At 43.0% G+C, this 22,163-nt stretch overlaps 1 protein-coding gene across 3 annotated transcripts in view; it reads right to left on the bottom strand.

The window, feature by feature from the left end:
• Positions 1-2,964: 2,964 nt before the first annotated feature.
• BSDC1 (BSD domain containing 1) overlaps positions 2,965-22,163 on the bottom strand; it is a 37,658-nt gene continuing 18,459 nt past the window's right edge. For all 3 annotated transcript variants that reach the window (XM_063954283.1, XM_063954282.1, XM_063954284.1), the window contains exons 4-11: positions 10,760-10,927; positions 10,621-10,675; positions 10,387-10,502; positions 9,797-9,865; positions 9,224-9,305; positions 7,752-8,183; positions 7,536-7,633; positions 2,965-4,111 (exon numbers count right to left, since the gene is read on the bottom strand). In XM_063954283.1, coding sequence (XP_063810353.1) covers positions 4,079-4,111; positions 7,536-7,633; positions 7,752-8,183; positions 9,224-9,305; positions 9,797-9,865; positions 10,387-10,502; positions 10,621-10,675; positions 10,760-10,927 — 1,053 coding nt within the window. In that variant the 3' untranslated portion in view covers positions 2,965-4,078. The remainder of the gene's footprint in view (positions 4,112-7,535; positions 7,634-7,751; positions 8,184-9,223; positions 9,306-9,796; positions 9,866-10,386; positions 10,503-10,620; positions 10,676-10,759; positions 10,928-22,163) is intronic.

The following is a 22,163-nucleotide window of genomic DNA, read 5'->3' as shown; positions in this document are numbered from 1 at the left end:
GCTTTTTCTCCCCATACATATAAACCCTCTTGTCAGGGACAGGGTTTACCTCTGATATGTGTAAAATATCCTTCATCGCTATAATCATGTAACATATAGCTTTTGTCATTTTTGGTTGCAATTTTGCATCATCGTCGTCGACACTGGAGTCAGAATCCGTGTCGACATCTGTGTCAACCATTTTGGATAGTGGGCGCTTTTGAGACCCTGAGGGCCTCTGCGCTGTAGGATCAGGCATGGGTTGAGACCCTGACGGGCCCGAGGTATCAGCTTTATCCAACCTTTTATGTAAGGAGTTTACATTATCATTTAACACCTGCCACATATCCATCCAATCAGGTGTCGGCACCGTCGGAGGCGACACGTCAGTCAACTGCACTTGCTCTGCCTCCACATAGCCCTCTTCGTCAAACATGTCAACACACGCGTACCGACACACCACACACACAGGGGAAGCTCTAAATGAGGACAGGACCCCCACAAGGCTTTTGGAGAGACAGAGGGAGAGTTTGCCAGCACACACCCCAGCGCTATATAACCCAGGGATTACACAGTAACTTAGTGTTTACTCAGTAGCTGCTGTATTATGATTATTTGCGCCTAAATTTATGTGCCCCCCCTCTCTTTTTTACCCTTCTACAGTGATTCTGCAGGTGAGAGCCTGGGGAGCTTCCTCTCAGCGGAGCTGTGGAAGGAAAATGGCGCTGGTGAGTGCTGAGGAAGAAGGCCCCGCCCCCTCAGCGGCGGGCTTCTGTCCCGCGATTTCTTGTAAAATAAATGGCGGGGGCTCATACATATAACAGTGTGCCACTGTTTATATGCAGCATTCGCCAGGAGGTAACAATTACTGCCCAGGGCGCCCCCCCCTGCGCCCTGCACCCTACAGTGACCGGAGTGTGTGGGATAGTGTGGGCGCAATGGCGCACAGCTGCAGTGCTGTGCGCTACCTCATGTGAAGACAGGAGTCTTCTGCCGCCAATTTCGATGTTATCTCCGCTTCTGCCGGCTTCTTTCTTTTGGCTCTGCGAGGGGGACGGCAGTGCGGCTCCGGGAACGGACGACAAGGTCAGGTCCTGTGTTCGATCCATCTGGAGCTAATGGTGTCCAGTAGCCTAAGAAGCGCAACCTAGCCGCAGTTAGTAGGTTTGCTTCTCTCCCCTCAGTCCCTCGTAGCAGAGAGTCTGTTGCCAGCAGAAGCTCTCTGAAAATAAAAAACCTAACTAAAATACTTTCTTATTAGCAAGCTCAGGAGAGCTCACTAAAAGCACCCAGCTCTGTCCGGGCACAGATTCTAACTGAGGTCTGGAGGAGGGGCATAGGGGAGGAGCCAGTGCACACCAGATAGTACTAAATCTTTCTTTAGATTGCCCAGTCTCCTGCAGAGCCCGCTATTCCCCATGGTCCTTACGGAGTCCCCAGCATCCACTAGGACGTCAGAGAAAGTATGTATTTGAAATATATGTTCTACCCTCTCATGCTTATGTAAAGTGAGCAAAAGACAGTATATCTGTATTCAGGGGCTAATTCAGGTTGTATCACAAATCGCGATCCAACTGGAATTTTTGCGTTCGGCGGGCGCATGCGCAGGGCCCATCCTGTGCCCACATCTACGGGAGATACCCGCAATAAATGCCTCTGCCTGATTGACAGTAAAATGCTTTCTCGGCTTTCCTGATTTACAAGGCATAGATGGAGCACTGTGATGTCACACGCAGCTGCTCCAGTCAACAAGATGGCGGTGGGCCTCCTGCCATCCACAATTTCAGCGACAACGCTGAAATTGCGGTGCGATTGCAATTTCAGCGCTATCACAGTGGGTAAGCTGCATGCTGGGCAACCTTGCCCTGGAATGGGCGGCCCCAAGCATGCCAGCAAAAGGATTGTCAGTACTGTTTAGCAGAATTTACAATCCTTACTGAATAGGGTCCTTAATTCAAACAATGTGGCCTGTTATGAGGCAAAATGCCTAAAGCTACATGGGGTCCCTGGGGGCTGTAACTTGCCTTCTAGACCACGTTACAACTGCATTCTGGCTGGACAGACTCACTTTGGTGTAGGTTATAGCATTTATCTTTCCTGTCGCTTTGGCATCTTCTTTATGAAAAAGACAAAAAAAAAAAAGTGCTGTTGGGCTCCAAAACATCAGTTGGGCTCTCGTCCAATCTTCACTACTAAGGATAAATCCAACTCATGCTGGGCCTGCGTGGTTGTGTTTTCAAAATGAAAATATACGAAATAAAACAAAAGAATAAAAATAAAAGACCAAATTTTCCGTTGTGAAGTTACTAGCCTAGGACATAGTTATGCAAGTTTGGTTGTGATCATTTTTCTTTTCCCCACCTGGAATGTCTTACTTCATGTCTCATATGAAACACTTGGAAATGAACGGTCTTCTGTTCCTGGGTCTGGAGGTGTGTGACATACCATAGCTAAGTAACGTACGTTATTATACAACATAGGGGGTCATTCCGACCCAATCGCTCGCTGCAGTTTGTCACAGCGCAGCGATCGGGTCGGAACTGCGCCGGAGCATGGCAGTCGTCGGAACGCTGCGATCGCCTCTGAGACAGAGGCGGTCGCTGGACGGGAGTGGGCTGAATGACGGCGTTAAGCCGCCGTTTAGTAGGCGCGGTCCAGCCAACGCAGGCATGGCTGAACCGTTGGGGGGCGTGGCGCGGCGGCTGCGTGACGTATCACGCAGCTGCTGCGGCCAGCGGCACACAACTCCCGGCCACCCGCAGGAGCTGCGCTGGCCGGGAGTTACTCCACAGATACAAAGGCATCGCCTCTGTGCGATGCTTTTGTATTTGTGCGGGGGGGAGGGGGGGGGGGGGGGGCACAGCTACGATCAACCTGGAATGACCCCCTTAATACAAACAACAACGAGAACGATAATGATGATTGCCTTTATCAATAAAATGGCTTAAGATACATAGTTTAAAAAAAACAACAAACACTCAAAAGTTACAGGGTTGCGTAACGCAATTTATTTACTATAAAATAAAGGAGCTTTCTTGTTGGATTTCTATGCAGTAAGTGTACAGAGAATTGAGAGGTGGTTCCACCATTCATGTCATAGATGCCAAGTGCAAGATTTGTGTAAGACTCAAGAGAGTATTATGAAAGAAGAGAAAAAGCAGTAAGAATAAATTTAAATTTCCAAAAAAATAAGCTGCCCCCTCCTCCTCCCTGCTGCCATATAACTTAAATAGATAATATATATTGCACAAACAACTGACAGGATAGAAGGATGTTGTTAACAACAGAGAGAGGGAGCCTAACATAATAACAGCCTGTACATATAAGGAACATGGTCCTCAAAGCCTGATCCACGCTGAATATAAGTAGTAATTCCGTCCAGTTTATAGCAGGGTTGTTCACCTCTGGTCGGCAAGGACCAATAGTATGAGAATTTTTTTTTTGAATCATACACGGTTTAATTACATTACCTGGGTTAATAAATATCCCATATGTTCCGGACAGGAAAATAATCAAAACATGAATGTTTACAGGTTTCAGAGGAATGAATGTAAAAAAAAAAACGTTTAAGAGCAACTGAGCATTCGGTATAGTGTTTTCTTCTAAATAATTTGCATAAAGAATTGTTTTCCCTTAAATGAATTCACACCAATCTGACTAAGGTCTTACAGTGATTTTCACTGGGACCAGTAAGAAATGTTCATTATGAAAACAGCTTTCTTCCTATTACGTTAGCGCAAACATTGTACAGCACGAACAAAGCAACTAAAGGTAGCCCTGCCGAAGGACACCATGACCACATGCAGCCACCTCCTGACAGCTAGAAACAAGTCAGGGCTGAGAATCATCTTCTTTAGTATAACAGGAAACTGCAGGTTTCTGGCAGTGAAAGAGTTAAAAGAACAAATGAATAAAACATAAATTGAACCATAACTTAATTACCCCTGCCATGCCAGTACAGACTGTTTATATAGTGTGTCATCCTGTATAGATCAGAGGAATGCGGTGTATTGTCAAGGCAGACGACCCAAGATGAGAAAAATTTAGGCTCTTCGTGTTGTGTCCTGGTGAAGATGTGGCCAATCTCTGTCTCCAGCAATTACTCCCAGTTATCCCAATCTTCATCCTCCAGCTGAAAACATTAAATGAAAGAGTTAAGCACAAATGAAACCATGTCATGAACAAGAAAACAATGTGAATAATCCCTGAAGTAAATCAACAGCACGTAACCAGCATCCTGAGAATAGGCATCATATACATCAAATAAATATAAAATTACAATGAGTGCGATGCTAGAGGGAGATGAAAATTACAGGAGAATAAAATGAAGACCCTACAGACAAGAACATTCTGCAGGCATATAAACATGTCTGTGTGGTACAATATGCTGTGCATTTAGGATCTAAAAGCCAGGACCCTTTTATATGGCCTCGATGTGATGTTCAGAACCATCAAATCCTCAGAAGATGGAAACAGGCAACACATGCAGCCACAGGAAAAGTATGGATGTCAGCAAACACCATTTTTCTACAAGCACCTTTCATTCCACTAACATATTCCACAGAGGTAACTTGGCTATTCCGGTTTCATTTGGCATAGTTGTACTTTACTCTCAGAATCTGACTGCAGGGCCGACCAGATAGATCTGTGAACTAAGTCGTTTATAGACATATCAGCAGTACACACTCACCGACGCACTTGTGATATATTGTTGGCCAACTGGACGAACAATATATTGCATAGTGCATGGGTCTTCAACCTGTGGTGCTCCAGCTGCTGTGGAACTACACATCCAAGCATGCCCTGCCACAGTTTTGATATTAAGGCATGCTAAAACTGAGGCAGGGTATGCTAGGATGTGTAGTTTCACAGCAGCTGGAGGGCCACAGGTTGAAGACCCGTGGCATAGTGTATACTCAAGCCTTAGTAGTATAGTAGAACATAAATAAAGCCATACTGGGTAGGTTGGTTCAAGCCCAAAGAAGATTTAATGTCAAGAAAAATAACCGTTTTTTTCTCCTACAGCAGTAAGGGGACAAATATATTGGGGTGTCCCAAAACCACCCAGAATTAGAAAAAGGAAGAAAAAGAACAACCACCTAGCACAACACCAGCTAAATGCAGACTCTGCAGAAGTAACATCCAACACAATATCTTCAGTGCTAAGGACAAGTGGGACTTGTATACCACATACACCTCTAATATACTAAGGATGAAATTTAATAATTTCAAAGACAGAAGTCTGTTAATGACCGGACAATAACTCCCTACAATAAAGAAGGCGTGAAGAACTCCACAGATTGTATAATGCCAAGCTCTTCCCCAACATAGCTCAGTGTACACACATCTGTATGAGGGAAGTTGGCTTTTGAAAATGATGTAAACACTTAGTAGTTATTGGCTGGTGATTGCTGTACATAATGCAATGGGCAGTTTAAACTAGGAGAAAGTGGTTCGATGATAACCTACTATACCAAATCTACCCATATAAGTAGGGTGGCATTAATTTTAGAAATGCATCTATTCAGAAAGATACTGTAATCCTTGTCAATAGTTTCAAAATGTTTATTTGGTAAATATAGGAAAAAGGTGAAATTTTGCACTATTGCACCACATTCTGGCAGCTGCAGTCTAGGCTTTAAAAGTTAAATAACACCTCTCAAGAGGCATGGGCATGACGTTGCAGAGAAGCAGGAAAGGGGCAGGAGATGTCATGAGAACATTTAGGTATGGTGCAATATGAGAGACAAACAGGGGTTGGAGATGAAGGATGGGGCTGGAGAGACACAAGAGGTGTGGGCATGACGTTGCAGAGACACAGGAAAGGGGTAGGAGAGGTCATGAGAACATTTAGGTATGGGGCTATATGTGAGACAAACAGGGGTTGGAGATGAAGGATGGGGCTGGAGAGACAAGAGGTGTGGGCATGACGTTGCAGAGACACAGGAAAGGGGTAGGAGATGTCATGAGAACATTTAGGTATGGGGCTATATGAGAGACAAACAGGGGTTGGAGATGAAGGATGGGGCTGGAGAGACACAAGAGGTGTGGGCATGACGTTGCAGAGACGCAGGAAAGGGGTAGGAGATGTCATGAGAACATGATATGATGAAAATAATAGATCAAGGAGGAGCTGTAGATGTAGCATATCTAGACTTTAGTAAGGCATTTGACACTGTCCCACATCGCAGACTGCTAAATAAACTTGAAAGCCTGGGGGTGGATTATAAATCAGTTAAATGGATAAGAACCTGGTTGCAGGATAGGAAACAGACAGTCGTAGTTAATGGAGTGCAATCTATGGAGGGAAATGTTACCAGTGGAGTACCCCAGGGATCTGTACTTGGTCCAGTTTTCTTTAATATCTTTGTTGGTGACATTGCAGATGGTATTGAAGGGAAGATATGCCTTTTTGCAGATGATACAAAGATATGCAACAGGGTAGACACACTGGGAGGGGTCAAACAAATGATTAATGACCTAGGTAGGCTTGAGAAATGGTCAAGAACGTGGCAACTACAGTTTAATGCTAAAAAATGCAAAATCATGCACTTGGGTCTCAAAAACCCAAAGGCTAAGTATAGTATCAAGGGTACTATAATGGAAACTACTGAGGAGGAAAGAGATTTAGGAGTCACTATTTCAAGTGACTTGAAGGCAGGAAAGCAATGCAACAAAGCAATGAGAAAGGCAAGTCAGATGCTTGGTTGCATAGGGAGAGGAATCAGTAGCAGGAAAAGAGAAGTAATAATGCTACTGTATAGGTCATTGGTGCGGCCTCATCTGGAATACTGTGTCCAGTTCTGGAGACCCTATCTCCAGAAGGATATAAATACATTAGAGAGAGTGTACAAAGAAGGGCAACTAAAATGGTGCATGTCCTACATCACAAAACTTACCCGGAAAGGCTAAAAGATCTTAACATGTATAGTTTGGAGGAGAGAAGGGAATGGGGGGACATGAAAGAAACTTTCAAATATATCAAGGGTCTTAAAGTTCAGGAGGGAAACATTCTTCAAAGGAAAAGAAGTATTAGAACTCGAGGGCATACATTGAGACTGGAGGGGGGGAGGTTCAGGGGAAATTTAAGGAAAAATTACTTCACAGAAAGGGTAGTGGATAAGTGGAATAGCCTCCCATCAGAGGTGGTAGAGGCTAAGACTGTAGGGCAGTTTAAACATGCTTGGGACAGGCATATGAATATCCTTACAAAGAATTAAGGTTAAAAAAGGGTTGAGATCGCCTAAAGGATAAAATAAAAAAGGGGCAGACTAGATGGGCCAAGTGGTTCTTATCTGCCGTCAAATTCTATGTTTCTATGTAACATTTAGGTATGGGACTGGAGAGACACACCGAGGATGAGTCTGTATGGCGGCCACACTAGCTAGTGACCCAGTAGAACATGTTTTTTCTAGCCGTTTAAAAGCATATGCTCATACCATGTTTACCTCCTTTACTGAACCATTCTTCTTATTGTATAGAATTCCTCAAACAACCTTCATTTCACCTTCTTTTTTTCATAGTAGGTGAGAATCAGCCTGACCTGAGAGACTCACCTCTCCAGACACTTCCACCCGGGACAAGGCCAGCTGTACTTCCTCCTCTGTCATGTCAAAGTCCTTCTCCCAGTCTTCACTGACATCTGTACTTGAACCTGGAAGTGAAGGAAATTAATTTGCCATAACCGAGCAAAAGAGGGGGTCCATACAATTAAAGTACACTCAATAGAATTTAAGAATAGTTAGTAAAATAAAAATTACTGTTATGCTTACCTTTCTGGCCATTGTTAGAAGGTGTTGATTTGCCACTGTCACTGTTCAGCTCAAACACACGAAGATCAGAAGGGGGCTCATCCTTCCGAACTGCACTTTGTACATTTCCTTTGGTCAATGCGGAATCGTCAGACGTCTGAGAGGACTGCTCATCTGCTTTGTCTTCTTGTAGCTCCTTAGTTCCCGTAGTTGGACTGGCAGAGGATTCAGCTGGATTTGTAGGACTCTGGTATGCAGGATTGTCAATCTGAGTGATGGGAGATATACTCTCACTGCTCTCAGAGGGGCTTGTGACACAAATAGTTTCTTTGCAGTGTTTGTTTGGCTCCTCAGAACTGGTTTCAACGTTTAAAGTGGGAATGGTAGGTGGCAACATCCTTAATTTCTCTTCAAAACTGGAGACACGAGGTGATCCTGCCCCAATAAAGTCCTCTGGTGAAACATGAAGAGACAATATAAACTTTGAAGTGCCCACACAGTAAGCAATGTTACAGTGTCTCCAGAAAATAGCACCCCAGTCACATAAATATGTATATGTTTAAGTAGCCATGTTTCATTATGGATTACACATTTCCTAAAATGTAAACACTGATAGAGTATGCATGGCCACGGTAATATAATTGGAACACTTATTTTTTAATTGAGTCTGCATAAGGTTGACATGGTAACTTTACCAGACACAACGTCACATGGGTGCTGTCTTATAGTCACATGGCATGACAACACGACTACCTAGGACTCTCAGAAGATGCTAGTGGCTATGTTGCTAGCCGTAGTGATTGCAGGAACTCGACCATACACCAGGGTAGAGCTCTGGGGGTATATATAAAAGTGTCTGTGTAGGTCTGTATTGTGCCCCCTGAGGACACTGACTAGCTCTTCTCAGAAACATTGATATAAACTTAGATTTTTAAATATGCAGTATACATCTCAGAGTAGCGAGGAGATAAAGAATGGTCTAGCCCAGGCCAGACCAACCTGTGACTCTCCAGCTCTTTAACTACAAGTCCCAGCATGCCCTGCCACAGTTTTGCCATTAGAGAACGCTAAAACTGTGGAAAGGCATGCTGGGATGTGTAAGTAAATAGCTGGAGAGCCACAGGTTGGCCAGTGACTGGACTAATAATAAATATAGAAGAAAAAAAAAAACAAATAATATTCAATTTGATTTTATCACAGTGATTCTTGTTTAAGCCAAGTCAAAGGTAAAAAACAGGCATTGAGAAAAGATATAACAATGACTAATGCATGAGTTTCTGGGTGTACTTTTTATTAAGAAGCTTTTATTTCTCAATCACAACAATAGTTCGTTCCATAAAAGGTGATAACAGACAGTATATAAATTTGTATAGCCATAATTACAGTGTGCAGCTAGCATAAATATGTAGAGAAGACAAAGGGATGAAAGGGACCTGTTCATACAAGCTTACAATCTAACCTTCTATGCGTGTCCGAGATATCCATGTACTCACCCTCCTCCTCCTCCCACCTTGGCTCCTCAGTATGGACACTTTGCTCTGCTCTCTGCTTCAGAGCATCTCTACGTGCTTCCTCCTGAGAAGAACTGCAGTGTCAAATTATCAAGCATAAAAACCAGTGCAGCCATAATACAGATAAAGCATTAGAAAGAAGGGAGTGTGGGGGGAGGGGATCACACAACACAGAGGACAATAATACGTTTTGGAGTAGAGGAGAAACACCACACAGTGCCATACGTTAAAACCTGCGAGAGGCAGAAACTGGTACGATTCTGACTCGTTAGCAAGTTGGACGCATTTACATTTACACTGCATCAACAGAGCTACACGTGTCCTCTTACATCTTTGCTCTGTGCGCTATATGTCACGTTACACATACTTTTTAGCGTGACTGCAGCAATGATGTAAGAGGACACATCTGTAAATGCAGACATTTCGTTGTACACATGTATGGGGCCACACCACCCGTACAGATGCAATTTGTTTAATAGCCATCATCAATATCAGCTTGCCCTTGCACCAGCCCTACCATTTGTTCTAGAGAGCTATAAACACATTTCCACATACTTTTTCCAACTGGTATACTTTGTAGAAATATCTTTGCCAGAATTCTGAGTGGGAAACAGCTGCTGGTACCTGTAAGAAACATTACCAGTCAACAGTGAGGTATAGATATATCACCATCTGGCACTACATTGTACACTCAGACAACAGTACATATATTATATCGACTTTCAAGTAAGTATTATGGGCACAAGTACACTTATACTCTATGCATAGTAGTCACTTGTAGAACGCCAATCATAAAAGATTTGATTGACCTTTATGTTAACTGCATAGAACAATTCTGAACTTCAGAATATTTTATATTTGCTGCAAATGTGCAACAGAAATCAATCTCTATAATTACTGGCAGTCTGTGTCTACTGCTAAGACATTTGTTTGCCTAGTACTCATGAGTCCGTAAAGGCTGTTCAGAGTCCGTATATAATATTTGCAGTTGATTACTTCTGTACTACAGCTCTCTCTTTTAGCAAGCTGTGAATTATTTTACTACTTGTTGGGAGTATCTCTATGGATCTTTTCTGTAAACACTTTGACATAAGTGCTCTTCATGCTGCAATATGTGAATATACAGGCAACTAAATGAACCATACCATTTTGGTGTACAGCGCACGAATCGATGGGCTGGTAACAAGTAGTTCTGAGATTCCTGCTTTCCGCTCCTCTGAATCCCAGTGGGTTAACCATTCCTCAAATTGTGCAGGAGGACCTGTCATACATAAATCAGGTTAAGACCATTTGTGATGTTAATAGTCCTAAAGCATGATTTGGAAGAAACTATTGATCAACACTAATCTTTGCTACATATTGATATTGCAGTGCATTACCATCAGGTTCATTGCAGTATGTTGCGGGATCAGACTGCAGACTATACAAGCGTGCCTATAAGAAAGCCAAAATCAGTGAAAGGCAGATCCTAAATAAATGTAATGAACTAGCTGCATATGCAACACATACTACCAATACCTTAGTGCTGTCATAAAGTTCCGTTGTCCCGGACGGTGTGGCCATCAGTGTGATAACATCGCAATCAATGGTCTTGTCAGGAGATGGAGCAAAAGTGTCGGAAATGACTCCCAGAAAATCTGACAGACCTTTCTTCACCTTTTCTGTAGTCCCAGCTGTCCCTTCCACCTAGGACAGGAATATCTATTCAATTATCCATCCAAATAAAGGCACCACAAATACTCTAAAGTAAACACCAAAACTAATGAAAGTTAAATGTTGTGTCCAATATTAGGAAGCGTAACTTGCATTTTATCTAATCAAAGGAAACACATCCTTTGCTTTAACAAATAGAAAAGAACAAGGTTTGCTAAACAGTATTGTTATGCAATGTCCCTGCAGCTAAAACAGCTTCGCCAATTACTGTTGCAGTGGTGATTAAAGATGTATTACATTGGCTTTGATCTTTATAGGTGTGCCAGCCTGAAATATCTTGAACTGCGCTCGGGTTGTGTGCTCATTTATTTTTATTTTTTTCAGTTGCTAGATCATTCCGGGATTCTTCAATTGAAAGCAGTATACCGGATGCTAATTAGAACACTAAACACTTGAAATCTGTAATAGTTTCCTACTAAACTTTTTTTTGTATTTAATATATATTAAATCTATACTATTCTTGTCCGACTTTCTCATATTGGGGGAAATCAGTCAAAACTGCCCCAAGTGTGGATCCCCGGAGGGCAATTTATGGCACCTTCTTTGGTTGTGCCCCCAAATAGCTTTTTTTTGGAAAGGGGTTATTAATAAATGGTGTCCCGTCCAATATTCTCATGCCTATTGTATGTGTATTATCAGCATTGGAAAAGGACACACTGGACGCACCAAGCATACATTATATTATTAATGTGTGCGCACTTGCTAAGGTCTGCATTGCTAAATTATGGATGGCTGCAGAGGCCCTGGTATTTAGGTCTTGGATTATTCTACTTAATGAAGCGGTAGCACATGAAAAATATGCATACCTCGCAAGGAAAGCGGAAAGGAGGGTTTTGGTACTTACTGATAAATCCCTTTTTCGGAAGCCATAGGGGACACTGGCACAACTTTAAGACTATGGGGTGATGATGGTGGATTAGAGGGAGCTGGCACTTTAAATAATCTAAGAAGTTAAACAGGCTCCCCCCCCTCTATCCCTCATCATTCCTCCGTTATGAATTAGCCGAGAGGAGATGGGAGCAAGAGAACAGAAACTATACGAGGGGGGGCGTGGCCTGACGGGCTAGGGAGAAGGACGTGCCTTGGAACTGCTCCTACACGGCGTCCTAATAAAAATAAAACTGCAACACCAAATAGCCCACCGGGTCTCCCCATACCCTCTACTATACCTCTGCTGCTGAAAGGGGGTCGGAGGAAGCGGGTTGCGGAGCCGGAGGACGCTCAGAGCGCCCTTGCAGGTTGCGGCCCACTTCATCCCCCTGAGCCGGGACCTCAATTTCACCAGGTGCCTGCCGCGGATCTCCAGGGCAACGGAACGGAGCCTCCCGTTCCGCTCGTTGCCGCGGCTACAGCGCTGCCTCTCCTGCTCCCCGGAGACTGTGACCTGGTGGTCCGGGTCCTGGCCTCCCCCTGCATCCACGCCGGCACTCACCCCTCACACGGAGCTCACTGGCCGGATAGTCCTGGACACTTCCCCGGGCTGTACACCTTCGGCGGCCATCTTTAGTGTGGGCAAACCTGCACTTCCAGCCAGCTCCTGCGGCTCCTACATGCTGATCGACTGGCCTGGTCTGGGAAGTTACACTGAACACTCCTGTCAACAACCTTACATGCCTTGTGATAGGGGTATGCTGGAAAGGGCATAAAGGTGCTCTACCCTCCCCATTCTAATCCTCTTTGATTTATATTTCTGTTTATTTTTTTTCCTTTCTTTTATTTTATTTGTTTTTTTTTTTTATATACACATTTGGCTATTTTTATTTTTTTTCTTAATATTTGTCTCTCCTCTGGAAATTCAGTTTCCATATATACGCAACCGTCACTGCTGAGTGCTCGACATTATTGGTCACCTAACCTATACACAGTGAAGCCAGCTCTCTTGGAGTACATTTCTATACATTAAATAATCTGTAATGTCATAGGAACAGCTTTGGAGCTCCCCCAGCTGGTGAGAAATCATATTGCAGAGCATTTATTTCTATATACAATAATTTTTTTTTTTAATTCTTTTTTTATTTATTTATTTTATTTTCTCTCTCTACGTCTCTTACACCTTGTCATTGCTATTTCAACACCACAAGTTTCTAAATATGGATAAGTACATGGCTAAAACTCCTAGAAACCCCCGAGGCTCACAAGCGAATAAAGGTCGGGGTCGGGACAACATTCCTGCAGACAGCCCTCAGTCACTGGCATCTGGTCTCAGCAATAGTCCTTTGGAACGCTCATCACTTACTACAACAAAGGATCCAACCAAATCTTTTACTACGCATGAGATTACTGACATACTGGCTTCGCTTCTGGATCAAAAATTGGCTCCCTTGAAGGATTCATTGGACTCCGCTCTTACCCAATTGAATCATCATGATCAACGTATATCGGAGGCGGAGCAAAGAATCTCAGACCTTGAGGATGATTTAACGACTGCCAGAACGGCGCTCACTGAACAGGATAAAATAGTGACGTCCATGCAAGAGAAACTTGAAGATTTAGAGAACAGAAATAGAAGAAGTAATGTGCGCCTTATAGGACTCCCGGAAACGGTGAAACCTTACGAACTTATGAACTTGGTCTCTCAGTGGTTGCCAAGGGAATTGGGATGTATATCTGATTCTGAATCACTGCTGATTGAACGTGTTCACCGGATCGACAATCTACCAAAGATAGACCTAGACCGGTTATCATGAAGTTTTTAAATTACGCTGATAAGGTCCGCCTGCTTGATGCTTATAGAAAACGTTCCACTCTCAAGTACCAAGAGTCCAAGATCCTACTTTTTCAGGACTTCTCATATATGGTGGCTGCAAAGAGACGAGAGTTTTCCCCGATATGCAAACGCATGTTCGAGATGGAGCTCCGGTTTGCTCTACTTTATCCGGCTAAGCTGAGGGTCACATACTCAGGAAAATCCTATTTCTTTGATACTCCGCAAGCTGCAAAAAACTTTGTGGACTCATTGGCTTCTTCACGGCCATCTAGGATGGATGATGCGGATTGACACTACAGAATTTCATCTTGTGGACATCTTTAAATTCATTGAACATTCAGGTTATGGATGACGGTTTATAGTTTGGAATGTTTTTGGTTTCTTGCAGGCTGTTTAATGCTTAGCTATGCTGTGATATTTCAAGGGTGTTGCTGGAGTCTTACAAGGACCAAACTTCTTGTTGAAAATCTCATATCTAGGTGTACCTTTACCTATTTCTTCTTCGGCTCGCTCGCCCTCTTTTTCTTATTCTCTTTCTGCATCTCACTGATTTCCCTTCTTTTTTTTCTTCTTTTTCTTGTTCTTATCCTATTTTCTCAGCTTTTAAAATGCTCTAGTACTAAATGTCCGTCTAGTTCGAAATCCGTATTGTCACACGAGTATGATTGTGTCCTGCAATGTTCTGCAGGGCTGCTGCTCAGTCGGACATATTACTGGGTTCTTATAAGGTTAAAATGGTTTATGATTGTTGAAAATTTAATTGTGGTTAACACACATGATTTTTTCCTACTACATGTGATATGTTTACATTTCCCCCCATTGGGCCGGTATTCACCTCCCCCTTGTCCGCTCGCTGGGACGGGTAAGGATTTTCCAAAGGAAGTTTATACTGTTATGACTTGGCCTAGGGTGGGTATTGGTTAAATGACAGCGACTGTAAATCCTTCTAAAACGATAAAAACGGCCCTTAAATTAGTAACATGGAATGTGGAGGGCTTAAATTCCCCTATAAAGAGGAAGAAGATTCTGACCCACCTAAAACGTTTACGACCGGATATAGTTTTATTACAAGAGACACACTGGAAGATTTCTGATCCCAATGTGGTAAGAGATACATGGATAGGAGATTTCAAAACAGCATCCTATACATCAAAACAAAGAGGGGTTATGATTATTTTTAGCAAATTTCTTGTTTATAATATTAGTGACAGCTTGGTAGACCCTGAGGGAAGGTATCTATTTTTAAAACTGACTATACATGGTATATCTTACACGATTGCTAATATTTATGCTCCCACGGGACCTAATGCCCTCTTTTTCACGGATATTTATACAAAGTTGCAGGACTGGGCAGAAGGTGCTATTATTCTGGGTGGGGACTTTAACTGTGTTCAATTGACAGGACTGGACAGATCCACAGCTGCCACTACCCATGGCTCAGCTGCTCCCCTATCGCTTTCGTTGCTGACTAATACGATGGGATTGTGTGATCCCTGGAGGTGCCAACATCCAGATTCTCGTGAGTATACGTTTTACTCACACCCTCATCATTCCTCGTCCAGATTAGATTATTGGCTGATCACGGATACTCTTTTGCAACAGGTAGTACACTCCCAGATAGATCCAATTCTCCTTTCTGACCATGCTCCGGTGTGGTTCACTATAAAGTTAAACACTCCAATACCACGTTCTTATAATTGGAAGTTTCCAGCTTATATGGAAAAATCTTCAGATTTCCGCCTACATCTTGAACAGTCATTTCTAAATTATAAAACTGATAATATGGAACATATCGGGGACATCAACCTATTTTGGTCCGCCTCGAAGCCGGTAATACGGGGTCAAATCATGGAGTATGTCTCCAGGAGACGCAAGGCACTGAATAATCAATTAAATGATCTTAGTCAAAATTTAACTAGAACTTATGATATACTCTCTTCACATTATTCACTTGAAAACCGCCAGGCTTATCTTACTGCTAAACAACAATACGATGCCCTATGCACTGAGCGGGCAAGCTTTTCTCATGATATTCGTAGAAACAAGTTTTTTAGAACTGGCAATAAATCGGGCAGGTTGTTGGCAAATTTGGTTCGGTCGTACTCTGCTCCTTCACGCATCACTCAACTGTCAACTGATCTCACCTCTAACGTTTTGGATACTCCTGCTATCTCGGAGGAATTCTTACGTTACTACCAAATTTTGTATAAATCTCCTCCTGATCATCCAATGGAGGGCCAGAGATTTTTGGATAAGGCAGGACTTCCGGTGTTGACGGAGGAAGAGAGAGAATCTCTGACGACGCCAATTCAGGAACCTGAAATATTATCTCTAATCAAATTGTTGAAAAAGGGGAAGTCCCCTGGGCCGGATGGTTTTGGGGCGGAGTATTACCGAATGCTGGCTCCTCACTTAATGCCTTATATGCTAGCTCTTTTTAATTCTATATTACAAGGGAATTCAGCCCCGACCGGGTTTGATGAGGCTAGAATAGTGGTCTTTCCGAAACCGGGAAAAGATCCCAAGTATGTCCAATCTTATAGGCCGATCTCCTTACTAAACCAGGACTTGAAATTATTTACCAAATTACTAGCGTTTAGACTTCAGCCCATTTTACAGCAAATTTTACACCCAGCTCAAAATGGGTTTGTTAGAAACAGAACTTCAGTACATAATATCCGTACTTTAATGGCAGCGATACATAGCTCGAGACAATCAAAGTCTCACAAAGCCCTTATAGTCAGTTGTGATGCAGACAAGGCATTTGACCGTGTCTCCTGGGCTCATATATTGCGAGTCCTACATGCCCAACATTTTGGTACTAAGTTTATTGATGTTTTTAAAACACTATATGCCACTCCACAAGCGTATATCACGATCAATGGATTAAACACAAAATCGTTTCAGTTATATAGGGGTACAAGACAGGGGTGCCCCCTCTCCCCCTTGTTATTTAATCTGGCTTTAGACCCGCTCATACGCACGTTCATAAGTGATGTATCTTGGAAAGGTATCGAAGTGGGCTCTCACACTATAAAGGTCTCCGCTTTTGCGGATGATCTTCTACTATATTTCAGTGACCCCATGACATCCTTTCCCTCACTATTGACCGCACTAGAGAATTTTAACTTAATATCAGGATTTTTAATTAATTTTGACAAGACTGAGGCACTGGCACTGGGTGGAGACGCGAGGGTGGGATGGGATGATGCGTTCCCATTTAAATGGGCGCATAACTACATAACATATCTTGGTATACGTGTATCATCTGATCCCTCGGAATTATACTCTTTAAACTTTTCTTGTTATATTAATAGGATGATCGAGGACTTTACGAGATGGCAACATCTGCCAATTTCTTACTTGGGTAGGTGTCATTTGTATAAAATGGTGTCTTTTCCTCGCCTACTTTACCCGATACAGATGCTTCCGTTTTTGCTATTAAAAAAAGATATACATACACTAAATAAAGCCATTACTAAATTTATATGGGCGAATAAGCGTCCTCGTATAGCGCTATTCAAATTAAAACAACCACCCTCACTTGGAGGAGTTAATCTCCCCTGCCCGGAAGATTACTCCTTAGCAGCTAATTATAGATGCGCCCTAGATTGGATAGGTAACGGAGACAATTTTGTTAACAAGGCTCTGGAACAAGCTTTGTATCCCAGTTATGATTTGTTACAGATACAGGTTGAGTCTCCCTTATCCAAAATGCTTGGGACCAGAGGTACTTTGGATATGGGATTTTTCCGTATTTTGGAATAATTGCATACCATAATGAGATATCATGGTGATGGGACCTAAATCTAAGCACAGAATGCATTTATGTTACATATACACCTTATACACACAGCCTGAAGGTCATTTTAGCCAATATTTTTTATAACTTTGTGCATTAAACAAAGTGTGTCTACATTCACACAATTCATTTATGTTTCATATACACCTTATACACACAGCCTGAAGGTAATTTAATACAATATTTTTAATAACTTTGTGTATTAAACAAAGTTTGTGTACATTGAGACATCAAAAAACAAAGGTTTCACTATTTCACTGTCACTCAAAAAAGTCCGTATTTCGGAATATTCCGTATTTCGGAATATATGGATATGGGATACTCAACCTGTACTACATTTTCCGAATTCCTCTATATTACAGGATATAAAATCAATTCCATTATATGCTCCTTACAAGGCGTGGCAGCAAATTAGAAAACGTTCTAAACTCACTCTGACTCATTCCTTGTTCCAGCCTTTATTTGGGAACCCGGCTTTTCAGGGAGGGGATGCGGGCAGGATTGTACGTGGTTGGCACCTCCAGGGACTTCGTTCATTGTTTCAATTTTTGAATGATGACTGTTCGGCGGTATTATCGCTGTCCCAATTACAAACTAGATACCCGACTTTGAAATTTCCCTTTTTTGCATATTTTCAGATGCGTAGTTTTGCTACACACATTATGACGCACCTACAGCCCATTGATCGTACTTTTCTACTGGATGGCATTGTACGACGACGTTTAGACTCCCACCATTCTACATCTTTAATATACTCTTACACCAGACGGAAGATTGACTATACTAAACTTACTGCGGGCATAGCTAAATGGAAGGATGTCTTTCCGGGAGTGGATTTGCACACTATTATTAAATGGTCTAATTTGCTTAATAAACAATTGGTATCTTCCTCTTATGCAGAGATGCATTTAAAAATTTTACATAGAGCTTACTATACCCCTAGGCTGCGATTCCTTACAGGGGCAGCAGACAATTCTCAATGTTTCAAATGCAAGTCCCCCGATGCTGATATTATACACTGTTTATGGTCTTGCCCAATTATACAATCATTCTGGGAACTAATACAGGTGTACATCGGGGTTAACTTGGGTATACCATTTACAATGACAATGGCATGGGCCCTTTGGAATTATGTAGAACCTTACACTCCCGCCTTATCCAAGGGTACAAGACTGCTTCTGGCTCGCATTGCAGCAGCAGCAAAGAAAACAATACTATCTCAGTGGATACAAAAAGATCATATTCCTGTGTCTCTTGTGTTACCACGGTTAATATTTCTATTCCAAATGGATTGGACAGAATGTTCTCTAGATGTTGAATCTCGTGCTCCTAAGTTTTTTGCAATATGGCTGCCTTTTTTGATCACATTACCTGTGAACACCAAAGAAAGTATACGTAAAGTGGTACGGTTAACGACGTGGTATAATATGGCAACCCTCACCGATGGGTCGCCACCGTTTTGAGCTTCTTTAGATAGGTCTTTTGCCGTTGGACTTTTAACACCTCACTTATAAATATAGTCATACATATGTATAATTGACTAATTTTGATGTACTGTATTTCATGATCATTAGGGTTTATACTATTTTGTTTCGCAATTTCCCACATTTAACATGTCACAATAATATACGGACAGTGGATTTCTATGTTCGCCTTTATTGATATGTATTAATACTGTTACATGTGTGTTACTTTTCTTCTCTTCAATAAACAATAAAAAAAAAAAAAAAAAAAAAAAAAAGAAACTATACGAGGGAAGAGAGCATATAACAAATAAACACAACAGAACAACAAGGAAGGCAAGAGAACAGCGACGGGCAGGCGGCCAGTGTCCCCTATGGCTTCCGAAAAAGGGATTTATCGGCAAGTACCAAAAACCTCCTTTTTCTGTCAGACACAAGGGGACACTGGCACAACTTCAAGACTGTGGGGACGTCCCAAAGTTTCCCCCCTGGGCGGGAAATCGCAGAGGATCTGACAAAACAAGACAGCCAAACCGTGAAGATGAAGTCGCAAAAGTATCAAACTTGAAGAATTTAGTAAAATGTATGAATACTGGACCAAGTGGCTGCACGACAGAGTAGAGACGTGGTAGCCCCCCTACTAACGGCCCACAAAGACCCAACTGAATGCGTAAAGTGGGCAGCAATGGATACTGGTGGTCGCCTAGACTGGTGGAGAAAGGCCTGACGAACAGTCAATTTAATCCAGCGGGCCAGGGTCTGCTTAGTAGCAGGCCACCCATGACGAATAAAGCATCAGACTTCCTGAAAGGCACAGTCCGCTCTACGTAAATCTTCAAGGTTCTCACTATAGCCAGAGAAGGTGGTGTCCCAGAATCGTCCTGCAAAGATGGAACCACAATAGGCTAATTGATGTGAAAAGCTGACACGACCTTGGGAAGGAAAGAAGCACGTGTTCTCAACTCCACCCGATCAGGATGAAAAATCAAAAAGGGGGGTCTGCAAGACAAGGCACTTAATTCAGAAACCCTCCGGGCTGAAGCTATGGCTAGCAGAAAAGCAGTGTTCCAAGTAAGATATCGAAGGTCAGCTTCTTCCAAAGGTTCAAAACAGGTTGACTGTAGAAATTCCAGCACCAGATTTAAATCCCAAGGGAGGTGTAGGTGGAACAAACGGAGGTTGTACACGTAGAACCCCTTGTAAAAAGGTTTGCACATCCGCCAGGAGTGCAAGGCGTTTGTGGGGGGGGGGGGAATCGATAAAGGAATCCAATCCTGTTTGAAGGAACACTAAGAACTGTGAGAGACGAAAAGAATCCGATGGAAATCCTCTTCGATCACACCAAGCTATATAGGATCGCCAGATGTGATGGTAATGGGCTGCCGTAACTGGTTTTCGTGGATTTGGGGATCACACATTCCAGAATGCCTTTTCTTTTCAGGATGTCTGCCTCAATAGCTATCCTGTTAAACGTAGCCGTGGTAAATCTGGAAGCACAAAAGGCCCTTGTTGGAGTAGATCCGGATGCAGAGGAAGAGGTCAAGGATCGTCCGCTAGAAGAAAGTCCAGGTCTGAATATCAAGCGATCCGAGGCCAATCTGGTGCCACCAGGATCACTGTGATTGACTCCAGTTTGATTCTCTTGAGAATTCAAGACAATAGAGGTATCGTAGGAAACACGTAAATTAGGTCGTAGAGCGTCCACAGCTTTTGCTTGAGGATCCCGGGATCTGGAGATGTATCTTGGAAGCTGATGATTGAGACGGGATGCAATGTGATCCACATCTGCACACCCCCAGCGCTGTATCACATCGTTGAACACCTCCGGGTGAAGTGCCCATTCTCCTGGATGTAGATCCTGATGGCTGAGGTAGTCTGCTTCCCAATTGTCCACTCCTGGAATGAATATCGCCGAGAGAATTACTGCGTTGCATTCTGCCTATTGGAGAATACGTGACACTTCTCGCATTGCCTGGCGACTGAGTTACGCCTTGTTTGTTTACGTACGTTACAGCAGTCACGTTGTCTGATTAAACTTTCACCGCCTTGGATCGAAGAACGTGGGCGGCTTGTACCTGCACATTGTAGATCGCTGTCAGTTCCAACACATTTATTGTCAACAGCGATTCTTGTGGAGACCAGTGGCCCTGAAGATGGGAGTCCAACACAACCGCATCCCATCCCCCGAGGCTGGCATCCGTCGTGAGGAGCATCCAGTCCCACACACCGAACCGCCTGCTGGAGCCGCCAAAGAAGCGAAAGTCGTGTCTCCGGAGTAAGGTGAACTAACTGTTAAACGTATAGATATGACCCCAACCGTTGATGTAACAGGTCCAGCTGGAAAGGACATGAATGAAAACGTCCAAACTCCAAAGTTTCAAAAGCAGCTACCATCCTCCCAAGCAGACGAATGCATAAATGGACTGATACCCGTCGTGGCTTGAGAACAGCCGGGACCAGTTTCTCTATACTCAGAGCTTTGTCTTGTGGCAGAAAAACTCTGTACATTGGTGTCCAGGATCACACCGAGAAACCGGAGATGCTGTGATGGCTGAAGGTTGGATTTCCGAAAATTGATTATCCATCCATGTTCTACCAACACATTGTATGTTAATAGCGCATGCTCCTGGAGAATGAGATCGGATGGAGCCTTGAGGAGGAGGTCGTCTAGGTATGGTATTATTGCAATTCCAATGATCTGAGGTGAGCAATCATCACAGACATGACCTTGGTAAACACTCTGGGTGCTGTGGACAGTCAGAATGGTAAGGCTCTGAAATGAAAATGATCCTGTTGAATAGCAAATCTGAGAAACGCTTGGTCAGGTTCCCAGATCGGAATGTGGAGATATACATCCTTGATGTCTAGAGATATCATGAATTCCTTGGGTTCCAGGCTCGAAATCACTGAGTTGAGCGACTCCATCTTGAACTGGTAATAAGACCGAAACAGATTTAATGATTTCACGTTCAGGATTGGTCTTACTGTACCTTCTGGTTTTGGAACTACGAAAAGATTGGAATAGTAATCCTTTTTCAGTTGACTCAGTGGTTTAGGCATTAACACAGCTGATTCTACTAAGGTCCGTATTGCACCTTGAAGGGCTAAACGTTTGTCCAGAAGGATGGAAAGACTTGTCGTAAAATATTTCTTGGGCAGTAAAACTTCGAAATTTAACTTGTACCCTTGGGAGATGATGCTGCGAATCCACGCATTGTCGGATATTTTGAACCAGGC

Source organism: Pseudophryne corroboree, chromosome 2, assembly GCF_028390025.1.
Source record: "Pseudophryne corroboree isolate aPseCor3 chromosome 2, aPseCor3.hap2, whole genome shotgun sequence".
In the NCBI taxonomy this organism is placed as follows: domain Eukaryota; kingdom Metazoa; phylum Chordata; class Amphibia; order Anura; family Myobatrachidae; genus Pseudophryne; species Pseudophryne corroboree.
This window is presented reverse-complemented; position numbering and strand designations above follow the sequence as displayed.